The sequence below is a fragment of the Monoraphidium neglectum genome, assembly GCF_000611645.1.
Source record: "Monoraphidium neglectum strain SAG 48.87 unplaced genomic scaffold scaffold00893, whole genome shotgun sequence".
Lineage (NCBI taxonomy): Eukaryota > Viridiplantae > Chlorophyta > Chlorophyceae > Sphaeropleales > Selenastraceae > Monoraphidium > Monoraphidium neglectum.
In genome coordinates, this window is record NW_014012735.1 from 1 (window position 1) to 18,962 (window position 18,962).

Below are 18,962 nucleotides of genomic sequence, written 5' to 3' on the forward strand. Positions count from 1 at the left end.
GGTGGGCGAGCGGCACGGCGGCGGCGGGGAGGGGATTGGAAGCTCGGGTGATCCTGCTCCCCATCAGGCAGGGCCAGTGGAGGGCCCAGGCCCCAGCAGCAGAGGCGGCGCCGCCGGCCGGCGCGGCGACGGTGGAGGCGGCCGGGGGCCGAGGGGCCGAGGGGGCGGAGGCAGCGGCGGCCCCCAATTGTAACGATGAGTAATGGCTGTCTGCGTTGCGGACCAAAGGCCAGATGATAGAGCTTGTTTCGCTTCATACCACTTCAAACGTCCTGTGGCTGTTTGGGCATCACCCCGGCCCCCAAAAAGCCTTTGTAGGGGGTCATTGCCTCTCCTCCCTTGAGCCATTGAAGAACTTGCCCCTCTGTCCCGCAGTAGCTGCCCGCACATGCTGTGAGCCGGTGTTTGCTCCCCCCATGACTTACTCCCCCCATGTTTGATACACAATATCAGAAACAGGCGTGTGTCTTACACCTTTACGTCGTCACAATGTCCGGTGCCAAGCGCAACAAGCATGCGGTGCGGGCGGCGATGGCTGGGTGCGGGACGGGGGCGGACTGGGCGGGGGCGCGCGGCGGCCAGGGTTTTGGTTGAAACATGTGGGGGGCGCCCCGCTGCTGTATCCATGTACCATTGCACTCATTTGGGGCGGATATGGAGGAGATGGTGCATCTGTATGCGTCCCCCCCCCCCGGACCTGCTTTTGCATGCACTTGCCGCCTTCGCCAGGTCAGCGATGACTGCGCATGTGACTGTTGAGCGGCGCAAGGGCAGCGATGGCAGGCCATGATCGGTGCTAGAAGCTTTGTAGGAGCACTTTTCACTCACAGCGCTGTCTACAACATAATGCGGGGTTCACCAGTTGTCCGGTGTCCCGGGTGGGTGGTGGGTGGGAATCTTTGTCGTGCGTAAACACGCATGCTGAGCCCTCATTTCGTGCGTGATCGCCCTACTTATATATACATCCGTATTTATACACCCGTGACCTCAACCAGAGTAACTCTTGACACAAGCAACCACTCACGATCACAATGGCTAGGATCAGCGCTGTAGTGGCCTTCGTCATATGTGGAACGTTTATCCTTGCACAACTGGTTCACGTCAAAGCAGTCGAGCCCCTCGGCAGTGCCGGTACCGCGCCCAACGCCGCTCGCACCACGACGCCCAACGACTTCTGCCCGCGCCGCAGCTGCAGGAGCAGGGTGAGCAGCGCAGCGCCAGTCATGCCGCGCGCATTGGCAGCGCGCCGTTTCTTGCGCGGGGCTGGCGGCACAGCTGGGAACGGGCATGAGCACGGGCACGCCCGACCAGGCGCGCGCGATCGCGGCCGTCCACCGGGCGCCCCACGCACGATAACGTACCCCACCTGACTCCGACCCATCTGTGCCCCGCAGGAGCGCGGCGACCTTGGGTTTGACTATTACCTTTTGGCACGCCAGTGGCTGGGCACAGTCTGCGCGCACGAGGACTGCGTAAACCCGCCAGAGACCTCAGAGTGAGTGCGACGGCCCGGCCCGCGCAGAGTCCGGAGCGGCCAGCCAGAGCGCGCCAGACCCGGGGGGTTTTGGGAGGGACGAGCAGTGGGAGGGCGGGAAAGGGGGATGGGCCCTGCTGTGGCCATTTCGAGGCGTGGGCCCACCACTGAGTAGTCGACTGCGGGCTGGTACCGGTGAGCCCCCACTTGCGGCGCGCGCCATCTGAATTTTGTACCCGCCAGCTGCGGCCTTCCGACGCGCAGCCGCCCCTCTGCTCATTCGCTCCTCCGATGCGAGGCTAGTGTTCTGCTTCCGCCCCCGCAAACACCTGCTTGCCTTCGTCCGCCAAATGAATCGCACCCATCCCCTGCCCTCTTCCCCCACCCCCCTCCCCCAAAACAGCACCAACCTTCACGTGCTCATGCGCACAAACGTGCACACAATACACTCACAACAATCACTCTCTCACACACACACAAATACACGCACACGTTTGCACTCGCGCCGCGCAGCTTCCAGTTTACCCTCCACGGCCTCTGGCCCGAGTGCCTCAGCCAGGACGTCGCCCCGGACTACCCCCAGTGCTGCGACTCCTCCGCCGCCTTTTCGTATTCCAAGATCTCCGACCTCGCGCCGCAGCTCAAGACCGAGTGGCCGAGCTACAAGTCTACAAACGGGTCGGGCTTCTGGCAGCACGAGTGGGCGAAACATGGGACATGTGCAATGGCCAACGGGGGCGTGGCTGACGAGCATGACTACTTTGCGCGCGCCTTGGAGCTGCACGAGCGCTTCAACATCGAGGTGGGTGGGCTTAGCTGCTGCTGCTGCTGCTGCTGCTGCTGCTGCTGCTGCTGCTGCTGCTGCTGCTGCTGCTGCTGCTGCTGCTGCTGCTGCTGCTGCTGCTGCTGCTGCGGCTGCTGCGGCTGCTACTGTCGCTGATGCTGCTGCGGCTGCTGCGGCTGCTGCGGCTGCTACTGTCGCTGCTGCTGATGCTGATGCTGCTGCTGCTGCTGCTGCTGCTTGTTCTGCTGCTGCTGTCTATGAATTGTGCATTGGTTCCCCACAGCTTTTGGTGTGTGGCGTTTGGCGCGCTTCATATGCCCAAGGGACTGACACGCAGGCTGTGCTTGTGCAGCTGGGCTGGCACAGGCCCCCATTCCACCGAAGGACAACGCCCGAGGCGGGCATCGCGTCGCTGCGCGCCGCGCGTTAAAGCAGCGCAGCACGCGCATTTCTTCCCATCCCGACGACCCCGGGGTCTCGTCACCCCTCTTGCCTGGGTATCCGCGTGCACGTGCGCGTGCGGCCCGCAGGACGCGCTGAGTCAGGAGGGCATCACCCCCGATGCAACCCGTGCCTACCCCGGCCGCCAGCTGTACGACGCCCTGCGGCGCCACCTCGGCCACGAGGCCCTCTTCTTCTGCGACGCGCAGGGCAACCTCGGACACGTGAGCGGGGTCCGAGGTTTGACGTCCTTGATCTAACCTTGCGTGCAGCGGCACCTCTCGGCAATGAACCCACCTGTTGAGTTTGACGGCCCCGAGTTTGCTCTGTATCAATCTTCAATCGCAACAGAGCGCCTGCGCGGCGACGGCTGCGGCCACTCCCGCGGCCAATGAACGCCCCAACCGCCCCAGGGTGCTGGCCTGAGGGGTGGTAGGGGCGCTGCCAGCAGCCCTGCCCACTCCATGGCGCCTTATCCCCTGTCGCAATCACTCCATCACATGACATTGCATCACATCAAATCACATCTTGCCACTAAAATGCGTACGGTCGCCATCTTTCCAAACCACCGAACCCAGGTTGAGACCTGTCTGGACCTGCAGCTGCGCCCCATGGACTGCCCAGACGCCCCCGACTTTGCCCTCGCGCGCCGCCGCGCCGCCGGCGCCGGCTCCGTCGGGGAGTCATACCTGAACGCCTGCCGCCGCGACGTGAAGATCCCGCCCCTCGGCCAGGCGCGCTCCGCTGCCTCCCGCCGCAACATCGCGCCGCCGCCCGGCCCGGCGCACCCCGCGGCGCGCGGGGCGGCGGCCGCGGCGCGCGGGGTCGGTGTGAAGGCTGGCGAGTGGGCGGCCGGCTGCTGGCAAGGGCTGGCGGTCGCGGCGGCCGCCGCCGTGCTCATGGCGTGCCTGGCTGCGCTGGGCCGGTGCCCGGACGAGCACAAGGGTGGCGGCCACCAGAGGCCGCTCCTGGCCTGACCGGGGCCGAGCAGTGTCACCTTAAAATCAAGCAGGCATAAAATTGCGCCGCACTGACCCATGATCCTAGCACCCTTTGCTATCAGCGGCCGCGCCGTTGTTGTGCCCGTGTATGCCCCGCTTTGGTGTCATGGCACCAGCAGTGGTGGGGGGCGTCCGATGGGGGCCAGTTTTGTATCTGTGACAGATTGAGGTGGGGCTAGCCCAAGACGAATGTTATGCTGTCATCTGCGCCGCTCTGTGACCTCACCACCCCGCTGCTTTCACGCCCCCAGATCAGCACACCAACAACCCTTTTGCGCACATCATAGACGCTGCTTTGGCGCTGCAGCCACCAACAGGACCCAGTCAAGGCTTGCAGTTCAGCGGGGTTATGTGTGTCACTCACTACGGACAGTTGCATACTGTCAGGTGCACTGTGTTCTGCCTCGCCACTGTTTTTGTACACCATAGATAGATGATGTTCCCATGCCTACAACCCAGCACATGCGCGCACTTGAGCGTGCGTGGTGACACGACATGCACATACAGGCGATGAGAGTAAGCAGATTTGCTACTTTGCACGGAGGGAGGCAGTTACAAGTCGACGCGTGCTGTCTGACGTTGCAGCACCCATACACTCCAATCCCAAAGCAACCTGCAGGCAGGATTTGGAAGTGAATGACAGAACTTGCGTTTGGGCAGGGGCGGGCCAGCGACGGGCCGCACCCCAGGGTCAGAGGGCTGGTTTCCCTGACGTATCGCCTGTGGGCGGTGGGACGTGCGTGGTGTATGGATGGCAGACCTGCATGTGGCCATGAAGGGCTGGCTGATGTAGGTATGATGGCAGGTGTGGGGGATGAGCCGTCAGTGAGGTGAACCCTTGAACGGCCAAACTGGCTCGAGAGACGTCTTCAAAGTTGTGGGTTCTCGCCATGGGGCAGCCATGCAGCATGCGCAGATATGCTTTTCGCGCCAAGAAAGGGCAGAGTAAGTGATCTCTGGTGAGTGGCTCACGACAAGTGCGCACTTGCGCCCTGTTGAGAGTGGTGAACCCTCGGGCCATAGGTTTGGGGTGAAAGAACCCAGCTTCACCGCCCGAATGAAAAGCAAGCAATGAATGATGATGGGAACCCAGGAGCATGTGCTGCAGCAATAAGCGGGCGAAACAGCCATTAGGAATGGCAACAGTGGGGTGACAAATCGGATCTGCAGGCAGGGCTTCAGCAAGTAAGGAGCGTCAAAGGCGCAGGGAAGGGAGGCTTGCATGCCCACGTGGGGGAGTTGGTGCAGGTGATGTGAATGAGCCGGCGCAGCAGCGGGTTGGCTGAGCATATCGACAAAAACTTCGTTGCAGCACCCTTGTGGAGGGAGTGCCAGTGCACTTTGAACAAAATCATGACAGAGCACAAGCCCCATGCACACGGCTTGCGCTGCGGCCAGGTCCTGAAGCCCAGCGCCTCTATCTTGACCCTCCTCGAGCGCCGCCGCCTGAGCCGTTCAAGCCGCCTTTGGCAGTGGCGGCGGGCGCGCGGCGTGGTTGGGCCGTTCAAGCGACCTCTCAGGTCTGGTAACCGCTCATGAACTGCACTATGGAGCTGTTCAGGTTGACTGCTGGGTTGGCGAATGCGTTGGTCCTGGACGAGTCAGTGGGGCTGACCACTGTGTTGAAGGTGGTGGGCTTGCAGCGCACCGCGCTGCCGCCGTAGGGCCCGCGCGAATACAGCAAAAAGACGCCGCTGCTGAGCGCGGGGGCGGCTGCCGACAGCCTCGGGCCGAGGTTCAGCGTGGCGAGGGCCTCCCTGCCGTTGGCGATGGGGCGCGCTGTGGGGCTGATGCTGTTGCCGCGGCAGTCGGTGGCGATGTTGCCGATGAGGTAGGCTGATGAGAATGGTGCGCCAAAGGGAAGCCAATAGACCTCGTACAGGTTGATCTAGGGGAGATCCATTGGATAACAGAGTGCAGCATTGCAGGCTTCTTGCTGGGTGTTTGTGGATAGAGCGAGTAATACAATGGGGGGAGGGTGCTGTGCATGTCACAGTGACGATGGACAGGAGCGCTTGGCAGGCCTTGCCTGCCATGGGGCAGAAACAAGGTGCATTCTTTGTGTTCTTGACGCTCGGAGAAGCTTATTTTGCTGCGTCAAAACGTGACCGGCCATACAACACCCTGTAGACTCCAGCTCGAGCTGAGAAACTAAAGGCGCAGCAGGGGGGAATCACGCCCTCACCTGGCTCGCACCCTTCAATGTGACGGCCACACGCCCGTTGGAGGGCAGCACGTTGATGGAGCCGGATGTAAGGGTGTCGCCGCCGCAGCCGACATTCACCACGGCCATGCCTGTTGACGTGGCTTCACTGCAGCGCACGAGGGTTGCTGAGTAGACGAACGGCGCTCCGCGGGCAGACTTGGGCACGCTAGAGGCCATAAGTAGGCCCAATATCAGAGCAACACGCGCCTGATAGTGAACTGCCATTGGAGAGGAGCTTGGGGGTGGGAGGTCTGGCCAAGGCTGCGTGATCGCGATGATCGCGACCGGGGTGACGCACTCGTCTGTCAAGTTAATATGGACAGTTCCCGGCGAGAAAACAAGTGTATTCAAGCATTCCTAGTGCTTTTGCAGCATCGAGGGTTAGTCGGTTCAACCACACCAAGGGTGTGAAGGCGAGTGTGAAGAGTCAGCTGAGCGGGCGCATCGTGGCCGATTGGCGCCTACCTGGGGTGCAAATCGTGTGTGTGAGAGAGCATGGGGAGATTTGAGCAGGCGCCGTGTCATCTAGACTCCAATGTCCCATGACCGGAAGGCTTGAACAGCAAGCAAGCAGGGACCCTGGCCGGCACAGGTGTGCCTTGGACTGTGCAGTCTGCCCCTGGTGACAGCCTCTCCCACTTCAGGACATCCTGCAGCAATTTCCGAGAAAAACATAGCAAAGTGTTTGTATGTTGCAGATGTTGTTTGATCCCTTCTACCCTGGTGGGGTCTGTTCGATCCCGAATCAAGATCCTGCCACTGCCAAATAAAGCCACTAAGTCTCACAACCGACTCCGTGTAGGAGCTTGCGGTGTTACACGCACAGCCGTAACAGCTTGTGTTTTCATCATATGTGCGGCAAGCAAGGGCAGAAGGCCCTTGCCACAACTGCGAGCGTCGCCTGACACCAGGAGCTATGCAAGTGCAGTGCGATCGGCATAGAATGCTTGCTGCCCTGAACAGCTAGTACAGATCGATGACGTGTGGTGTGTGCAAGTGCGGATGTGAGGTTGCTCTCACGAAGCCCAAGGCGATGATGCGAGGGCAATCACAGAGTATAAGTAATGAGGAAGGGCAACAGAGGGACAAATGAGACTCTGGTGAACGAAGCGTCTAATGTAACGCAGAGGCGCCCAGAGGCGCGGCGCTAGTGCGAGTGCGAATCGTGTTGAAGCTGGGCTAGAAAACACGGCAGACAGCATGTTGGCGGCGCGAAACTTGCTGATGCCGACCGCCAGGGCAGCCAGGCGACGGGATGAAAAGTAAGGGGGCAGGAAACTGAGGGCATCCGCCGGCTTGGTTGAGACACCGGGGCAAAGGCATAAATGCGTCAGCGCTCACAAATCGAAAAAGGCCTGGACTCGAAGATTCCCACGTGCCAAACCCACTTGGGGTGCATGTTGCCGCCAGCCCAGCAGTGCATATATATGTGGATGGAGGTGAGAAGCGCGAAAGGCAGGAAGATGAAGCTATGGCGTCGCTGTCTGCAACGGAAGTCTTAGCCCACCAGGGCCACGCTGGACCAGCCCTCGTTCTCCTCAGTGCCAGTGGGCTCCGCAACCCACGAGTTGATGGCGGTGCCGACGACGCGGATCTTGCCAATGGTGTCTTCACGCAGGGTGCCCGCAAACGCGCGCCACACGCCGCCCACGTCGTGGGTGAGGCCGACGCAGGCGGCGTCCTTGTCGCAGGCAGAGCGCATGGCCTTGAAGTCGGAGGTGGAGGGGGAGCCGGCCAGGGTGACGGTGGTGCCAATGGTCTCTCCCAGGAGCTTGGGGTAGGCCACGTAGGCGCCCTCCTTGATCTCAAACAGCACGACGCTGACATCGGGGTTGTCCCACCAGGCCGCGGTGCCGTCGCCGACGATGTGCGCGGCGCTGATGTCGGCGCCGGTTGTGCGCCAGTAGCACTTGTTGATGCCGTCGCCGTCGGGGCCGCCGGTCTTGTAGAACACCATGTACTGGCAGGTGCTGTCGAGGCCGCAGTTTGTCTGGCAGGCTGAGAGGGTGGTCTGGCCGCTCTGCAGCGCCAGGATGGTGGCGTTGTCGTGGTAGATGTAGTCCCAGGGCAGGAAGGTCTGCTCGTTGTCAGGGTTTGTAATAAACTGCCCGAAGCAGTCCTCGGGGGTCCAGGTGCCCTGGGGTTGGTTGGGGTTTAGGGCAGGTGGGGACCGCGAATCGGCCAAGGTCAGGGATGTGCGCACCAAGTGTGAAAAAAAGGAGTAGATTGTGCAAAACCAGCAAGAAGCGGGCATGCCAGCCGGCTTGCATGCATGCTCCTCAGCGCCCCTCAGCCACCGTCCCTTGATGTGCCGCCGCCGTCGCTCAAAACTTGGAACCCCTGCACCCCAGCAGCAGCGCCCCCACCTTGCGAGACACCATGGTGCCTGTGAAGTTCTGGGTGGTGGGGCAGGCGGTGCAGTTTTGGCCGCCCTGGGTGAAGCCGGCACTGTAGGTGCCCGACGGGCAGATGCTGCAAGATGTGTTTGAAAGCGAGCCGAGGACGATCTTGCCGTCGGCCGTGCCGGTGCCAAAGCCCGGGCGGCACGCATCGCAGTCGGTCTTGGCGACGGCAGCCATGGTGGCGGTGGTGGAGGTGCCCGCCGGGCACTGGCTGCAGGAGCCGTTGCCGATGAAACCCTTGTAGAAGCCGCGCAGGCAGGGCTCGATCGCGCCGGAGGAGCCGAACAGGTGGTAGCCAAAGTCGAGCTTGCAGTCGCTGGCGGCGTCGGAGCCGGTTTCGCCCGCGGTGGCGTTGGCGCTGTTGGTGGTGTTGAAGCCGTCGCCGCAGTAGGTGCAGGGGTTCTGGTTGTCGCCGGGGTTGTAGTAGCCGTACGAGCACTGGTTAACAGAGCCGTCGTCGTAGCCGTACCCCGCATTGGTGAGGCACTGGGCGGCGGCCGTGGAGCCTGTCTGCAGGGTGTGGGTGTTCTCCTGGCACTTAGTGCACTCGACGTCCACCAGGCCAAATGTGTTGTTGGGGCGGCCATAGGTGTTGTTGGGGCACACGTAGCCCTCCAGCACGCCGCTGACGGCGTCGCGCCTGTTGCCGTGGCCGGCGGGCGTGTAGCACTGGTCGGCGCTGGTGGAGCCCGCGGCGGCGGTGGTGATGGTGCCGTTGCCGCACTTGACGCAGGGCTCCCTGTTGTAGCCGGGGTTGTAAGAGCCAGCCGGGCACAGGGTGGCAACGCCGGCGCCGTTGGTGCCGCCAGGCGCCCAGCCGTAGCCGGGGGGAGCCAGGCACGCGTCGGGGCTGGTGGCCTTGGTAACGTTTGCGAGGGTGGTCAGGTTGTTGCCGCAGCCCGTGCAGGTGACGGCAGTAGACCCGTCAAAGGTGACCTCGCCAGTGCGGTACGAGTCCTGGCCGCACTCGGTGGCGTCGGTGGTGCCGACGGTGGGGGCGGACGCAAACTGGTAGCCGGCCAGCAGCACTGCAAGCGAAGGGGGTTAGTGGATGTGGGTGACAATGTTCTTTGTGAGGATGGAAAGGCGTGATGCAAGACACTGGCCGGCCGCATGGCCCCCCATCTTAGCTGGTGGATGCCGCTGAGCCGCACGGCCCTGATGTATGGTTGCCCCCGTCGCACTGGGTTGCTGCCAGCACCCCAGCGGTTCCGTCCCCTCATGCGTGCAGCGGCCTGAGCCAGGGTGCGTGCCCACCAGTGCAGGCGGACGAGGATGTCTTGCCGACCTCGCCGGCGGCTGTGGTGACGCCGTTGGGGCACTCGGAGCAGTCCTGGTTGCCCACGAAGCTCTTGTAGGTGCCGCGGGCGCAGGCGACAGCTTTGCCGCGCAGGTAGTAGTAGCCAATGGGCGCCTGGCAGTCCTGGGTCGAGTTGGAGTTGGTGCCGGCGGTAGTCAGGTCGCCTGGGCACTTGGTGCACTTGCGCGTGTTGTAGCCGGGGTTGTCTGGGCGGGTGGGGAGTGCAAGTGCGGGGAGGAACGGGCAGAGGAGAACACCACGTCAGTTGGCTGGTTGTTGAGAGGCGCGGCGCAGGGCGGGCTCTCGCGCACCCCTGCCCTTGCTCACACTTGTCCGAGTTACTGAACGAATGCGTGCACAGCGCCTTGTCTGCAGGTATGCACACAGTGTCGCATGCGGCTGCGGCACCATGCGCTCAGCCTGCATTGCAGGCTGCCTTCACCCCAGCAGGCGCCACCTCCGTCATCAGTAGTGGCGCCCACCCAAGCGCACGACGCAACACTGACGCCACACAGACGTCCTTGTCAACCCCAGAGACCAAGGCAGAGGGTGGAGACTCACAGAAGCCGGCGTCGCAGGCGGCTGAGGTGTCGCCGGAGCCCCAGCCAAAGCCAGGCTTCACGACGCACTCGCGGTCGGACTTGGCAAACTGGGTGGTGGTGATCTTGTTGGCGCCGCAGGCCGCGAAGGCCGTGGAGGACTCGGCGGTGATCTTGGCGCCAGGGCAGACGTTGTTGTAGTCGCAGGGGATGCAGGTGAAGCCGGTCTGGCCGCTCACGGCGGTGTTCTCGGTGGTGTAGTAGCCGGGCGCGCAGTAGCAGGCGCGGCCGCTGGCCTTGACGGCGTAGCCGGTGTCGCACTTTGTGCAGATGGCCTGGGGCGGGCGCGTAGGAGGTGAGGGTCGGGAGTGAGTGGGGACGAGGGTCGCGGCCAAGGGGATGGTGAGGGGGTTGGTCAGGGCAGAGGGTAAAGAGTGAAGGGGTCAGGTACAACAAGCCTCCCTTGGCTGTCTGGCTTAGACTCCCTGCCCCTGGATGTGCGCGCGACGCTTCCACTGATCCGACTGACACCCGCGGCACCTGCTGCACCGCCCCGCACCTTTGTCACAGTGCCGCGGTAGAATTGGTAGCGGCAGGCAGTGCAGTGCTTGACCGAGCGGTCGCAGTCAGCGGAGGTGGGGGTCTGCAGCAGCTGGCGATTGGAGGAAGAGTCGTCCAGGTCGCGGCTGGCACGGGCGATGCACAGTGCCGCTGCCAGGAGCAGCACCACGGCGAGCCTGGAGAGCTGCATCGCAGGGGCGGCTGACAAGCTGTGGCGCCTGCCAAAATCCCGAAACAGACGGGGAACTTGCTGTTTTCGTGGAGCTATCTTCAGAGTCGAGGTGTCGGTGTCGGTGTCGGGCTGTCGAGAGTCTTGAGAGCCTTCTAAGCTTGGTCGATGGATGCAGAATGAAATGCAGTCCTTATGTATAGTTGTATGCATCGGGAAGGCGACAGAAGCAGAGAGTTGCGTAGCGAAAATCGTGGCACGGAGTGCGAAGCGGATTTTCACGCGGCCAACGCGATGTGGGTTGGCCGGAGGCTTGGCCGCCGCGTCAACAGCCCGTATACCGTGGCTGTACCGAAATATTAGCAGTATTCCAAGGTGTGTTTGCTCGTTCGAGGGAAGCCTTGGCCAGGGTGGCACACGAAGCTGACATCAGAACATGGTCAGCAGGACGGCGTGAACCAGTGCTTCTGACTGGCGCATCACCAGCGCCCACATCAATGCTGCAAACATCATCGGCAACAGCACCGCGGCGCGGTGGGACAATCCTGATGCGAGCGTTGTCCTGTTTGAGATCAAGGAGGGCACCCATCTAAATTGCCTATATGTCCCAAGCTCCTGGGCAAGACGATCGGCACCACCGTCACCCTGGCCGGCCCCCCCTTCCTCCACCTCCAACTTCAAGGCCATGCGCTCCGCCTGTGACAACGATGCCGCCTGCGACGGCCTCACCCACGATGTGGGCGGCGTATGGCGCGCGTTTGCGGGCACCCTGAAAGGGGACACCGTCCGCAAGGTCCCCGTCGTCGGCACCGCCATCAACTCGTGGGTCGCCGAGCCCACTGGCAAGGAGGAGAACAAGGGCTGGCCCAGTGTGGCCCTGGTGTGTGGTGTCCCAGGCCTTCCAGGCGGCGGTGCTGTAGTTTTGGCTTCCTGCCTATTGCGCTTCCAATCTCTGTGATACATATGCACTGTGCCGCCAGCAGTCAGCACTTGATTGGTTTTGCACAGGGGATTATGTCAGCTCCCTCCTTTGTTGATTGGTGCGCTCTCACACAACTATGCATGCGCCCCGCTGTCCGAACCAAGCGGGTTCCTTTGTTCAGAAAAGTAGGGGGATTTTCTGCCCGCCTACTTTTTCTAACTGCGCCCAAATGCCGAGGCGGCCGTTGCCGGCGAGTTTTGCTGCCATTATAGCTTGCCATGTAAGAACCTGGCCTAGGACACGATCAACGCCTATTACTCATCTTCTGTGATTGCCCTTGCAGAATCGCCTTGGGCTCTTGAAAGCAGCCTCACGCGTCCGCACTTGCATCCGTCGGTACCGCATTTGCTGGGCAGCCAGGGTTATATATATGCCGATCCCACTGGATTTTTCAGGTGTCAGGTGGCACCCACGGTAGCAACGAGGGCCTTTTGCCCCGGCTTGCATCTCACATCATCACATTACTCGAGCCGTTAGAGCTGTAACACCACGCACAGCCACTTCTGGACAGCAGCGGTGGCCAGGCACCTGATTGCACAGGTCTTTGCAGGGACACCTTGACTTGGGATGAAAGCAGCCCACGCGTGAGAAGAAGAGATCAAGACACACCCAGGTTGTGCAACTATAAGGCCAAAGTCCTGCAGGTTTGCAGCAGGATGCGCTGAAGTGGGAACCTGTCACTGGGGCAGACTGTGCAGCCCTCGGCACCCTCGTGGGACGACCTGAAATGAGCCAATCAATCCTACGGGCACAAATGACCTTCACGAGGTGGCCTATTAAGGCCTCCAGATTTCTAGAGGGGTTTACTGGGTCGTATGCGACCACGTAGGGCGGGAACATCAGGCACTCAGACTGTCCGCCGCCCCAGCTGCTCGTGAGGTGAGAAGCAGCGCCTGGGTAGCCCAGTCGGGCAAGTTGCCGATCTGCTGCACGATGTTGTCACACTTGCTCATTTTTCTTGTCGCAGAAGAACAGTACTCTCTTGGCATCACCGTGCCAGCCCGCAGCTGCCCGCGCACCAAGAGTCACAGAGGGCGTCAGGGCGTGTGGGCTTTGGAGGCCCGCTGCGTGCTTTCTCAACGTCAAAATTGCGGGTTAGACAGACGCTGTCTCAACGTGCCCGCTCAAACGCGTTTGCGGCGCTCGGCAGTGTGACAGCGCCGACCCGAACTTGGCGCGAGGGCTCAAATCGCGCTCACCATGCAGCGCATCAACATCCCTGAGATCGAGGACAGCCCTCACTGCCCCGATTTCCTTCGTGATGCGGTGACCGGCTACCTCAGAGTGATAACGGATCTTACCAGAGTGTTTGAAGGCGCCGGCCCCGTCCTCAAACGCCTCCTGGATCAGTTTGCCGCCCACCAGATCCAGCAGCTGCAGCAGCACGCCGACGGCGCCGACAGCGGCGAGGACGGCGCCGGCAGCAGCAGCGGCGGCAGCGGCGGCGGCGCCGCGCCGCCCGAGCATGCGCCGCGGCGCATGATCGTCGACCTCTGCAGCGGCGGCGGCGGCGCCCTGGTCGGCCTTGCGGAGCGCGGCGCCCTCGGGCCGGTCGACGAGATTGTCCTCACAGACCTCTACCCCAACGCCGCCGCTTTCGCCCTTGCCGAGCGCCGCCTCCCGCCCGGCGTCTGCCGCGGCGTGCCCACGCCGGTCGACGCGAGCGACGTGCCGCCCGAGCTGCGAGGCGGCGTCCGCACGCTCTTCAACAGCCTGCACCACCTGCCGCCGCCGCTGGTGTTGCGGGTGCTCGGGGACGCCGCGCGGCAGGGGCAGCCCTTTGCGGCATTCGAGGTGGGCGGATCGACCGCATCGCTGGTGACCTGGGGGTTCCGGTGCGCTTTGGCCTTCACCCAAACGGTGGCATGCGTGCCTGCAGGCGTTGCCGGCTCTGCCGAAAGTCATAATAGGCGTTGAGACGGATGGCAGGCTGATCTGCCCCTCACAGACATGCATGTGCACGCCGGCGTGAGTCCAGGCACAGCGCACACACTCATTCTCTTCCTTCCTCTGTCTCTGTCTCTGTCTCTGATTCTGTCACCGTCTGTGCCTCTGCCCCCGCCTCTGCCTCGTCCTCTGCTTCTGTCTTCCACACACGCGAGTGCACCCACCGCCTGATGCACGCCGCCAGCACACGGCGCCCTGCGGCATGACCAGACCTCACACATCCGCACGTCATCACCCCTTCATCACCGCCCACCCTGCAATCAACGGGCCTCACCCCCACTCTGCACTATGGATAAAACAACAGGTCGTGGAGCGCCACCCCATCACCATGCTCGCAGTCATAGCCCAGGGCGTCGCCGTGCCCTTCCTGCTGCCCTTCACCGCCCGCCCGCCGCGCCTCGGGCGCCAGCTGCTGCGCCTGGCTGCGGCGCTGCCGGCGGCGCCGCTCGTCGCGGCATACGACGGGTTCGCCTCCTGCGTGCGCTCGTACTCGGTCAAGCAGCTCAGGGCTTTCGCGGCGCAGGCGTCGACGCCCACGTACGAGTTCGTGGTGAGGGAGTCGCCGAGGCGCCTGCTGGGCCTGCGCCCCTTCCGGCTGAGGTGGATCGAGGGCATGCCCCTTGCGCCCGCGCGCGCGAGCCGCTACGCGGCCGGCGCGGCGCCGCACACTGAGGCGGTGGTGCGTATTAAGTCCCATGCGCCGGCGGGGTCGGACGGCAAGGCGGTGTGACGGGGCGACGGTGGGTCTGGGGGCGTTGGCGGGTGCAGAGGGCGGCCCAGGGGCGGAGGGGTGCGCAAGCCAACGAGGCACCCCTCCCGCCTGCCTCATGAGAATTGATGCTGGTTTGGTGCGAACTGTGTAGTCTGCAGTTGCCTTGTGAACCAGCACGTGCAAGCGCATGCTGCAAGCGTGAATCTGCAGCGCGTCTGCTTGCTCGTGCTTGCGTCATCGATTCTGGCTGCCCCACACAGGCCTTGGCACCCTGTTGCAACTCTTGCTGCTGGCGCGTGCTGCCTGCAGGCGTGCGCCCCACCTGCCCTTCGCACATCATCGTGCCGTCGCCAAAAAACACTGTGTCACGCACTTGCTTGTGTACAGGCAACAAGAGGATCCAAGGATAGTTGACTTTCTTTGCCGGCATGCTGCATGTTGTCTTGTGACATGTCGAGAGTACATGAGTTTTAGAAGCCGAATCATGGTCAAGGTTGAGAGTGCATGTATGCGAAGTGCCCCCGCACTAGCCAGGCCCTGGCGTTCACCACACAAAGATGCAGAACGGAGAGAAGAGACACGCGTGGAATGTGCCACTTCACTGATGTTGCCCGGCAGTTGCGCTGCCAACCGACGCCTCCTGATTTTCCTGCCAATACTGCAAAGGGTGCGCTCGCCCAGAGCACATCATGCTGCACAAATGATACTGTACCGCCTGTAATAATGCCTGAACCTGTATCACTCGGCTTCTTCGTGCACGCCATGCAAGCGTCCAGTCCCAGCATTGGGCGGCACGGCTGGCATTGGAGTGCAGTGCGTCCGCAGGTGCCTGTGGGCATCCACCAAGGGCAAGCTCGATTGCAGCAGAAAAGTACAATTAAGTTTTTTTTGCATATATGTGATGAATTGACTCTAGGCCGCGTCAACGGCTTCTGTATATCCAAGAGCAAAAGTGATGTCAGGGTTTTTTTGGCTGGCCCTGGCCGTCGGAGTGCGGCAGTGGCACAAGTGCCCATGGTGCACCGGAGTTCATGTCAAGGGGCGCGCATGTGTGAGGTCATGTGGGAATGCGCACGTGGGTACGTGCATGGGTGTGTGCATGTCTACAGCTTCATGTGGCTGTGTGCATGTGTGTGGGTGTGTTAGTGCGGGTATGTGCATGGCGGCGTGTTCATGTGCATGAGTGCCATGCAGGCGACCAGCGTTTGACGCCGGGGGGGGGGGGTCCTCACCTTTTGGAAAGACGCTGCCTGTGAGGACGGGCACTCTGAAAGCTGTGGTAAACCATCATACAGCTACACGCTGTAAGTGTGATGCAGGTGTGACGCAGACCTGCGGGCCACAGCGCAGCCATAGCTGCTGGGCGCTGCCACTGGGCTGGGCCAAACCAGGATGTGCCCGCCCAGCGTCTTGGCTTTGGACCTGGACCAGCCTCCTCGCAATTGCTCATATAAGAATACAAGCGACTCTTTTCGATAGTTGGGCCACCGTCGCACCGCTCAGCGGTTGATGCCGGGCAATCCCAAATTCGGGGAGGGGGAGCAGCGACAAAACTCGAAAGACCGTCAAATCAACAAATCTATTGACCTTTCAGCCGCTACTGCGCGGCCCCGGTGGACTCGTCTTGTCACCCTTGCCGGCACAATCGCCGGCGCAGCGCTGGTATTGGCAGGCGCTGCCCTGCTCGCGCCCTCGCGGCAGTGCAAGCGCAAGCGCGCGACGCGCAGGCGCGGAGGTGGTGGCAATTCAAAAAGCCACATCACCCGCGAAGCAACAGCCCGTGCAATGCACGCTGCAGTGGCGCCCGTGCCCGCCTCCACGGAAGCTGCGCCCGCAGACGGGCTGGCGGTGCCACCTCCGGCACAGCAGCAGCAGCAGCAGCAGCAGCAGCAGCAGCAGCAGCAGCAGCAGCAGCAGCAGCAGCAAGAGGTCTTCCTTGGCTATGACCCCCGCATCGCTGGCTCCTGGGTCAAGGACAAGGCACGCAGCGACCCCATGGATGCCGCCATGAATGCAATGAGCATCGGCGGCATCAAGCGCCGCGCGATCGCACTGGTGCGCGGCCTAGAGCTGACGTTCCAGCAGTTCGAGGAAGGGGATGGCGACGACGACGGCGGCGGCGAGAGCGAGGGCGGCAGCGACGGCGGCGGCGCGGGGAGCGACGAGGTGGACGGCACGGCGGCGGCGGTGCCAGCGCCTCCAGCGAAGGCGGGTGACAAGCCGCTTGACGCTGCGGCGGCGGGCAAGCCGGCGGCCGCGAACGGGCACCACCACCACCATCAGCAGCCGCAGCCCCGCCAGCGCACGCGCTTCACATTTGCTGTCTTCTCGGTAGTGCCTATCCTGAAGGTCCGCGAGCGCTACGTGCTCGACGGCCCCGACTCGTTCCTCCGACGCCGCGACCTCCGCGGCGGCCGCGCGACCGGCCGCGCGCGGCCCATCGACGGCGGCCGCGCGCTCGAGGTCGCGATCGAGTGGCCGGCGCCGCACGCGGGGCGGGGGCGCGACGAGATCAGGGTGCAGGACGACAACCCCGACGAGCTCGTGGTGACGTCACTGCTCACGATGGAGGACCCTAATGTGAAGCCCGTGAGCTGCAGGACCGTCTACAGGCGCACGCGCTAGGCAGGCGCGCGCGTGCGGCTGCCGCGGGGCCCGTAGGCGGCGGGCGGGCGGGTGGTGGGAGTTGCAGCCGCGTCGCGGGTGGGCGATGGAGCGGACGGCTGGCGAACGCACAGGCGCACCTGGCTGGCCTTATTTCGGGCCAAGCTGGCCTCAAATTCAAATCCAATATTCCAAGGCGAGGCGCGTGACGGCTTCCCTTGCGATTATTGCAGTATAGCAACCTGGTCCAACATCGTGCCTGTATTGGCTCTGTTGCTGCTCTGTGATGGTGCGCGCCCCTCAATTTGCGCAGCCGAAATGGCAAGCCGTGCCTTGCAAACTTGTTTCCTTGGCAGACAAGAACTGCGTTCAGTATATGCGGCCAAGAGTCTCGGCATGAGATTTGCGGGCTGACTGGGATCTGCTTTGGGTTGGCTGTTTGCCCTCACTGCAAGAGAGAGTGAGACTTGCTGATGTACTTGAGGAGGGGCGGTGCGCGTTTGCCCCCCCTTTGTGCAAGCAACGAGCAGCTGGCTGGTTATTGTTGACCGGGAGCCCGGCCCTTCGAACGCAAGCGTGCGCTTCACTGCCGTGCTGTGCTGTGCTGAACAGCTTGCCAGAGCAATAACAGCACCAGAGGATGCTGCCTTGTCAAGCTTGAAACCCTGCAGCATAGAAGGGCAGCTTGGACCCGGATTCTACAAGGGCGCAACTGAGCAACACTGCTAGGTGACTGATGAGTAAGCTGGTGGCGGGCATCAACAGAAAACGCGTTTTCAATCATAAAGTAGAATGTGTACACTGAGAATATATATGTACTTGTATCTGGTTGTGGGATGATCTATGTCAGCGAAGCAACAGCACCAGAGGAAAAGGCGCCACGCACATCTCAGAGCATGCAACCGCGTTGGGTCACAACGTGAGGCTTTTGCAACCTCGACTCACTGCTTTGTGCCGTTGCCGTGCTGCGCTGTGCGCGCTTGGTTTTGCCGCTGCTTGCCTGATTTCGGTGTGCGCCGACTGCGCGCCGCCAATTGGCCGCCCTGCACACAGATTCGACGGCTTTGATAGGGGGAGGCGGCCCAGCAAGGCAGACCATGCGGCGCCGCAACCAGGGTAGGTCAACGCGTTTGCAAACGAGCACACTCTCAACGCATGACCCGCCGCCAGTTCCGACAGAGGCACACCCGGTTAGGACGGGGCCACGAGCAAGGGCCTCCGTGAGGCTCCCGCCCCCTCCCCTCCCCTCCCCTCCCCTGTCGCTCCTGCAGGCAGCGGCAGCGCCCCGGCGACCAGTTTGGGCCGCTGCCGCCGGGAGCCCCAGACATCTTCTCGCCCGCCGTCCTCAGAGGCATTAGCCCAGACCAGCAGCAGCACCAGCAGCAGCACCAGCAGCAGCACCAGCAGCAGCGGCCGAATGGGGCGCCTGCCGCCGCCGGGCCCAGCCAGGGCGGCGCAAAACCGCGGGCCGCGGCCCGGCCGCCGCACACCCCTACCAAGGCCGCGCGCGGGCACGGCAGCGAAAACGCGGGAGTGGACGTCGCAGGGGCTGCCCGGCGGCCGCGAGGCGCCACGGCCCGGGGCGGCCCGACGGGCGCGCGTGGCCGCACGCCTGCGGTGGTGGCGGTGACCCCCAGGGTTGGCGCTAAGGACGGGCGGAGCTCTGCCCTCCCTGGTCGCAGCAGCGGCGCCCACGCCGCCGCCGCGGGCGCGCCGACGGCGCCGCTGCGCCGCGCCCTTCCCGCACCTGGCCGCCCCGCCGCCGCCGCCCCGGCGCCGGGCGGCACCGGCGGCCGCGCTTGTCTGCGGCAAGTGGCCGCCGCGCCGGCGATAGAGGCGG

At 63.1% G+C, this 18,962-nt stretch overlaps 5 protein-coding genes across 5 annotated transcripts; 3 read left to right on the forward strand and 2 right to left on the reverse strand.

Annotated features, from left to right (window-relative positions):
- Positions 1-1,031: 1,031 nt before the first annotated feature.
- MNEG_5816 (hypothetical protein) lies at positions 1,032-3,676 on the forward strand (the record flags this gene model as incomplete). The annotated part of the gene is made up of 5 exons (XM_014045704.1): positions 1,032-1,202; positions 1,395-1,495; positions 1,988-2,276; positions 2,789-2,923; positions 3,278-3,676. 5 exons carry the CDS (start codon positions 1,032-1,034, stop codon positions 3,674-3,676), a joined length of 1,095 nt encoding a protein of 364 aa, XP_013901158.1.
- Positions 3,677-5,216: 1,540 nt separating this feature from the next.
- On the reverse strand, positions 5,217-5,993 carry MNEG_5817 (hypothetical protein; the record flags this gene model as incomplete). The annotated part of the gene is made up of 2 exons (XM_014045705.1): positions 5,217-5,588; positions 5,886-5,993. 2 exons carry the CDS (start codon positions 5,991-5,993, stop codon positions 5,217-5,219), a joined length of 480 nt encoding a protein of 159 aa, XP_013901159.1.
- Positions 5,994-7,404: 1,411 nt separating this feature from the next.
- MNEG_5818 (hypothetical protein) lies at positions 7,405-10,898 on the reverse strand (the record flags this gene model as incomplete). Its single annotated transcript, XM_014045706.1, has 5 exons — positions 7,405-8,043; positions 8,273-9,336; positions 9,566-9,814; positions 10,170-10,482; positions 10,707-10,898. The coding sequence occupies 5 exons, from the start codon at positions 10,896-10,898 to the stop codon at positions 7,405-7,407; spliced, it is 2,457 nt and encodes an 818-aa protein (XP_013901160.1).
- Positions 10,899-13,059: 2,161 nt separating this feature from the next.
- Positions 13,060-14,536, forward strand: MNEG_5819 (hypothetical protein; the record flags this gene model as incomplete). Its single annotated transcript, XM_014045707.1, has 2 exons — positions 13,060-13,653; positions 14,111-14,536. 2 exons carry the CDS (start codon positions 13,060-13,062, stop codon positions 14,534-14,536), a joined length of 1,020 nt encoding a protein of 339 aa, XP_013901161.1.
- A 1,767-nt stretch (positions 14,537-16,303) lies between these two features.
- MNEG_5820 (hypothetical protein) lies at positions 16,304-17,143 on the forward strand (the record flags this gene model as incomplete). Its single annotated transcript, XM_014045708.1, has 1 exon — positions 16,304-17,143. One exon carries the CDS (start codon positions 16,304-16,306, stop codon positions 17,141-17,143), a length of 840 nt encoding a protein of 279 aa, XP_013901162.1.
- Positions 17,144-18,962: the final 1,819 nt, after the last annotated feature.